Source organism: Carlito syrichta, unplaced genomic scaffold (assembly GCF_000164805.1).
Source record: "Carlito syrichta isolate Samal-C Ts95f unplaced genomic scaffold, Tarsius_syrichta-2.0.1 Scaffold106255, whole genome shotgun sequence".
NCBI classification, from domain to species: Eukaryota; Metazoa; Chordata; class Mammalia; order Primates; family Tarsiidae; genus Carlito; species Carlito syrichta.
This window is the reverse complement of record NW_007050351.1, coordinates 72,559-79,621: the sequence shown is the minus strand read 5'-3', so window position 1 is coordinate 79,621 and position 7,063 is coordinate 72,559. Positions and strand designations below refer to the sequence as shown.

Sequence of the window (7,063 nt, the reverse complement as noted above, 5' to 3'; positions counted from 1 at the left end):
TGCACTCCAGTCTGGGCGACAGAGTGAGACTCCAACTCAAAAAAAAAATAATAATAATAATGTTTTACAATCTTCTCCCACTGTATATGAGGGAGGACCCCCCCAGAATTAGAATTATTTTGTGGATAGTGGGTCCCGTGTAGTACAGGTTTTCCCCAACTAGGTAAGTGTTCTAGGAATCCATTGGCATTAGTGTACCAGCTAGTTGTTGTGAGAGAGCTGCGTTCGGTTTCAGTGAATTTACTTTTTTGGAGATTCTTTCAATATGTTTGCCCATTTCATGATTAGTGATTTATGAGCACACCTGCCCATACTGCGCTGAGTGTTCAGCAGCTGTTGACCAAACGTGGCATGACCCCTGTGCCCCACCCTCCCTATTTACCCAGTCTTGCCCCGAGCAACTTTTTTTTGTTTCCCCAATGAAAAAAGTCCCAGGAAAATATTTTGCCAACGTGGAAGAGGTGAAACCAAAAATGGCAGAAGCACTAAAAGGCATCAACATTGCCAAGTTCAAAAACTATTTTGAACAGTGAAAAAGTGTCTCAAAAGGTTATTGCATCAAATGGAGAGTACTTTGAAGGTGACTGAAGTTTAAACATATAAAAATAAATGCACGGTTTTTAATAAATAAATTCCAATTTGGGGAGGCTCCCCCTCATATGCTGATTCTAGGTAAACACTGATGTTCTTATGGGTCTTATAGGATTAGAAGGTACTTGGTTACATTATTTTTAAATTACTGTGACTAATTCAGAGATGGTAGTTTTTGTTTCCTAAGGAAGCTCTTCAAGCATATGAAGCTCTGAAAGCACCAAAGAGTGCAAAGCCTTCTCTATTTGTGGCTCTACTTGTCCCACTAGGAGGCTTTTTGGAGATGCAGAGAAACTCTCTGAGAGAAATGCTTTATAGCTAGGTTAGTACTAGGCCAGAAATTTTTCACAGGTTTTGCATTTCCTACCATTATATTGGCTTAGGATAGTGGTTCCCAATAAGTGAACTAAAAGCTTCTAGGAGTCTGCGGGTGGGATTGGGCTTAGTTTCATTGCGAGGAGTCTCTGAAATCATAGATAACCATAAACTCAATCACAAAATCACAACTATCTTCATGTTTGGTTACACCAAGTTTTTTGAAATTAGTGTCTAGAAAGCTCTGGCATTATAGTTTTAGGCAGAAATTCCTAGGGGATTTGATTGATAAGAAATTTGTCTCCAGAATGTTACAGATTTTTTACTATTTACACAAATGCTTCACATATTTTATTGGTAGTGGTGGTGTTCCATACGGAAATCTATTCATTATTTATGCTGCCATTGATCAAAATTATTAACCACTTCTTCCTAAGAACTTTTTGGTAGAGAATATGTTCAGTGAACAGTGAACAGAAGTACTCCCAACCGGACCAAAAGAATTCTCATCATGTTTTGTTTTTTCCATTGTGGTGATTAGAGTTCAGACACTACTCACCTCGTCAGTCTACAGTACGATCCCCAGAGAAGATGACTAGAGAAGGGTACCGAGTATCTTTTTTGGACAACAAATCTTCAAGTTCTTCTCCAGAAAAGGAACTGATACCAAAACTTGATACTTTTCAGCTTACCCATGATGTCTCATTGAGTAAACGCCTGGATGTGGGTGATTCTAGCCAGATCCATCCCTATCAGTTACCTTCAGATATTGGTCTGGAAAATTATGATAGTCACTATTCTCAAACTCTATCCCTGCATGGAAGTCTTGGTAAAAGGCCTCAGAAAAGCAAGAACTATCGAGAATATAGCATAAAGTCTTCAAATGACATGAAGGCCACCGCATCCCATCCCTGTGGAGACTTACTAACTTCTCTGTCAAATCCTGACTCCAGCACTGGAAGGCTTTTGAAGCTTAGTTCAGGTAATAGCTTCATCAGTTTACAGGTCTTTTTCATAGGCATGAAGATAGAAAGGTAACTGAAAATTTTGGAATTAATACTTCTTAAATTGCATTAGCATTTCTTTTCTTTTTTTTTTTTGAGTTGGAGTCTCACTCTGTCGCCCAGACTGGAGTGCAGTGGCACATTACTGGCCACCACAGCCTCAACCTGCTAGACTCCAGCAATCCTTCCGCCTCAGCCTTCCAAGTAGCTGGAACTACAGGCGCGTGCTACCCCGCCCGGGTAATTTTTTATTTATTGTGGAGATGAGGTCTTGCCAAGTTGCCCAGGCGGGTCTCAAACCCATGGGCTCAGGCAATTCACTCACCTCAGCCTCCCAAAGCGCGGGATTACAGGCTGAGCCACCAAGCCCGGCTTAGCATTTCTTAAATTATATTTCAGAGTCATCAGGGGTCCTTGGAACCTCCATTAAACTTCAGAGTTATGAGTTTGACACAATAGATATGTTAGAGAATATGTGTAGGAATGTAAGCAGCTACATGCTATTTTAGTTAAGTAGCATCCAAGTACATCTTTCTAGCAGCATCTAGTCTTCTTTGGCCAGAGTCACCTCTATTTTGAGTTGCTTTCAGAAGAAGCCAGTTTCAGGGTAAGTGGTGGAGACCACTCTTCAGTTATTTATTTATTTAACAAAGCTCACTGAATACCTACAATGTGCCAGACACTGTCCTAGCTCTGTGGAGAAAGTAGCAAACAAAATAAGGTCCCATGCATATTTTACCATCATAAAAAAAAACCCTGCTTCCATGGAGCTTACATTCATTTTTGTTTGTTTGTTTGTTTTGAGTTGGAGTCTTACTCCGTCTCCCAAGCTGGAGTGCCGTGGTACACTCACAGCCACCCCAGTGTCAACCTGCTGGGCTCCAGCGATCCTTCTGCCTCAGCTTTCCAAGTAGCCAGAACTACACGCACGCACTACCATACCCAACTAATTTTTTTTTATTGATTGTAAAGACAAGGTCTCGCCAAGTTGCCCAGGCTAGTCTCGAACCCGCGGACTCAGGCAATTCACTTGCCTCAGCATCCCAAAGTGCTGGGAGTACAGGCTGAGCAACTGAGCCCAGCCGGAGCTTATATTCTAATGGGGGTAAGACAGATAATAAACATGTTAACATATAAATATATGTCAGGTTGTGATAAGTGCTAAGAAGAAACATAATATAAGGGTACAGAGAGTGATATGCAAGTGATGTTGTAGATAGAATGGTCAGGGAAAGCTTTGCTGATGAAGCGTCATAAAAGTAGAGACTTGAATGAGGTAAGAGTGTTATCTATATGCACCTGGGGGGAAAAAGTTCTAAGCAATGGGGATGGTGAGTACAAAGTTTCTGAGGCTGGAACATACTTGGCATGTTCAAAAACAACGGGGAGGCCAGTGTGGCTACATCAGAGAAAGCAAATTGTGTGAATGAAGTCAGAGAGATAGCCAGACTTTTATTCTGGGTAAGATCAAAAGGACTTGGAGTGTTTGTAGCAGGGAAATGGTGTCATCTCACTTAAGAATTTACTCTGGTTGCTAATTTAACAACAGACTGTGTGGAGCAAGGGCAAAATTTTTTTTTAATCCTTCAAGAGGTTAGAATCTAGACAAGATGATGACTCAGGCTGATAGGTAGCAGTAGGGTGGTAAGAAGTAGCCAGATTATAAATATGTTCTGAATATAATGCTCCATGATTTGCTTTTGGATCAAGGATGAAGTGTGGGAGAAAGAGGGTCAAAACTCTATGGTTTTGAGTAACTGGAAGAATGGAACTTTCATTTACTAATGCAGAAAAGAGTAAGAGGAACAGATTTTAAGATACATATGAGTGTGGTTTTAGACATCTTAAGTTCAAGGTGGCTATTAAAACTTGCCAGAGGCTGGACTCAGTGGCACAGCCTGTAATCCCAACACTTTGAGAAGCCAAGGTGAGTGGATTGCCTGAGCCCGCGGCTTCAAGACCCACCCAGGCAACTTGGTGAGACCTCGTCTCTACAAAAAATAAAAAATTAGCCGGGTGTGGTAGCGTGCACCCATAGTTCCGGCTACTTGGAAGGCTGAAGTGGAAGGATCGCCGGAGCCCAGCAGGTTGAGGCTGCAGTGGCCGTGAGCATGCCACTGCACTCCAGTCTGGGCGACAGAGTGAGACTCCAGATAAAAAAAAAAAAAAAAACTTGCCAGAGATGCCAATGCGATAACTAGACACATTAGTCTAGAGTTCAAGGTAGAAGGTATGGCTAAAAATATAAATTTGGAGATCATAAGTGTATGGATGGCATTAAAGCCACAAGATTGGGTAAGATCTCAACTAGAGAGTGAATGTAGGTAGAAAAGAGATCTGAGGACTGATCCTGAGCCTTCCAACAAGTAGAAGTCAAGTAGATGAAGAAAAACCAGCATAGAGAACAAGACAGAAGCAGCCCATAAGATAGCAAGGGAAGCCGGGCTCGGTGGCTCAGCCTGTAATCCCAGCACTTTGGGAGGCTGAGGTGAGTGGATAGCCAGAGCCCACAGGTTCGAGACCCATCTGGGAAACTTGGCGAGACCTCATCTCTACAATAAATCAAAAAATTAGCTGGGCATGGTAGTGCGTGCCTGTAGTTCCAGCTACTTGGAAGGCTGAGGCGGAAGGTTTGCCGGAGCCCAGCAGGTCGAGGCTGCGGTGGCCGGGAGCAGCCAGTGCACTCCAGTCTGGGTGACAGAGTGAGACTCCAAATAAAAAAAAAAAAAAAAAATAGCAAGGGAAAAAACCAAGAGGAAGTGGCATCCTGGAAGCCAAGTAAAGAGTGTGTTTCAAGAGGGAGAGTAATCAATGCTTGGTCAGATGCTTCTGATAGAGAGGGAGGGAGCCTGGGACTGAGAAGTAATTATGGTATTTGGTAATGCAGAAGACATTAATGAACAGCTTCAGGGGATGCATGAAAATAAAAGCCTCCTTGAGGTGAGTTCAAGAAAAAACTGGAAGCGAGGCAATAAAGTTACCCAATACGTAAATCCCCTTCAAGCAGTTTTGCAGTAGAGGGGAGCAGAGAAATGGAACTGTTGCTGGAGCAGGGATGGTGTCCTGCTGGAGATTCTACGGAAACATGCAGTAGAGGGAAAATTGATGATGCAAGGAGAAAAAGAACAGCTATAAGAAAATGGTATCTGGTCCACCAATGGATAGGTTGGCCTCAGAAGCACAGATAGAACTGAGTACAGTGACTCACACCTGTAATCCCAGCACTTTGGTAGGTGGAGGCAAGAGGACTGTCTGAGCTCAGGAGTTTGAGACCAGCCTGAGTAACATGGTGAGACCTTGTCTCTACAATAAATCATAAAAGCTGGGCTTGGTGGCTCAACCTGTAATCCTGCGCCTTTGGGAGGCTGAGGTGAGTGGATTGCCTGAGCCCGCGGGTTCGAGACCCGCCTGGGCAGCGAGACCCCATCTCTACAATAAATCAAAAAAATCAACCAGGCGTGGTAGTGCATGCCTGTAATTTCGGCTACTTGGAAGGCTGAGGTGGAAGGATCGCCGGAGCCCAGCAGCAGGTGGAGGCTGCTGTGGCTGGGAGCGTGCCACTGCACTCCAGTCTGGGCAACAGAGTGAGATTCCAACTAAAAAAAAAAAAAAAATCATAAAATTAGCCGGGTGTGGTGGCACACACCTTTGGTTCCAGCTGCTTGGAAGGCTGAGGTGGAAGGATCACCTGAGCCCAGGAGGTCGAGGCTACAGTGGCTATGAGCATGCCACTGCACTCCAGCCTGGGCAACAGAGTGAGACTCTGACTCAAAAAAAAAAAGAAGCACAGATAATTCATCTATTATAATAAAAGAATTTGTGGATACAAATACGGGTAAGTTGGTAGATTTAGTGATGGGATCCCTTCTACATTTTCTTCAATTATCTCTATTTTCTCAGTGAAATAAGGGAAGCCAGAACCTGAGAGTAAGGAGGGAGGAGTTTGAAGGGAAAAGAGATGTGAAATAGTTATCTCAGAAACTATCACCAGAGCCCAGCAAGTCGAGGCTGCGGTGGCCAGGAGCTATGGGCCCAATTAATATAGTGGTCATGAGTTTAAAGTGAGGAAGATCAGAATATATACATGTTGTTCTCCAGCCATCTCCCCACTGCTCTGGTGTAGGCTTGGAACACATGGACAGTTGGAGTTAGCCAGAGTTGGGGTTTTGTCAGAGAGAAAGGGTCCAGAGAGTTGAGAGTGAGGGAGTGGTTATTATGACCTGGGACTTCAGGCTAGGTTTGGAGGGAAGTGAGACATGAGGGAGTTGAAGGGCAGATTCATCTCCCAGCCTGTTTCCTCCACAGATCTGTATGCCACAACCCATTTCAACAGTGACCCTGCTCTGCTGGTCAATGTAGAGCAACAATTACCTACCAGCCTCGGCGATGTAACAGCAGCACATGGTTTTTTCCCAAACAACTCTGTCCTGGGAAATAGAACAACTCCTCTGCAGACACTGCTGTCATCTCCTGGAATTTCAGAAGACAGAGAGATTTTGATCAAGAGGTCATTAAGCCCCTCGAGGAGAGGATTCAAACGGAAAGACAATATCCTTGCCAACTTGAATCCAAAGCATGGTTTCAGAGATGCTACAGGCAGCGAGGCAAGTGTTGGCTTGTTTATGTTTGTACAAGAAATGTGTCAGGTTCAAAACTAGAATGGAGGTTCTGTTGGGGGTGGGAATGAGGGTGGTCCTAACAGTGCAAGAAGTTCAAAGGGATTTCAGAAGCCTGTGATTCTTTTGCCCTGAATTTTTTCTGCTCTGAAAGTCTTTCCCAAGCTGCCACGATTTTCTTATTTCTACCATGGGGATAACTGTCCCTGAGCTACTTCCAAAGCATAAGCATTGTGGGGAAGTACTTTATTTTATTATTATTTTTATTTTTTTGGAGTCAGAGTGTCACTCCGTCGCCCAGGCTAGAGTGCAGTGACATGCTCACGACCACCCCAGCATCGAACTGCTTGGCTCCGGTGACCCTTCCGCCTCAGTCTTCCAAGTAGCCGAAACTAAAGGCGTGCACTACCATGCCCAGCTAGTTTTTGATTTATTTTAGAGATGAGGTCTCACTATGTTGCCCATGCTGGTCTCAAACCCACGGGCTCAGGCAACCCTCTTGTCTTGGCCTCCCAATGTGCTGGGATTACAGGTTTG

At 44.0% G+C, this 7,063-nt stretch overlaps 1 protein-coding gene across 1 annotated transcript in view; it reads left to right on the top strand.

Moving 5' to 3' along the window:
- LRRC36 (leucine rich repeat containing 36) overlaps nt 1-7,063 on the top strand; it is a 49,236-nt gene that overhangs the window by 28,268 nt on the left and 13,905 nt on the right. Inside the window, exons 5-6 of the mRNA XM_008066668.2 lie at nt 1,448-1,888; nt 6,216-6,514. Of these exons, the coding sequence (XP_008064859.1) occupies nt 1,448-1,888; nt 6,216-6,514 (740 nt within the window). The remainder of the gene's footprint in view (nt 1-1,447; nt 1,889-6,215; nt 6,515-7,063) is intronic.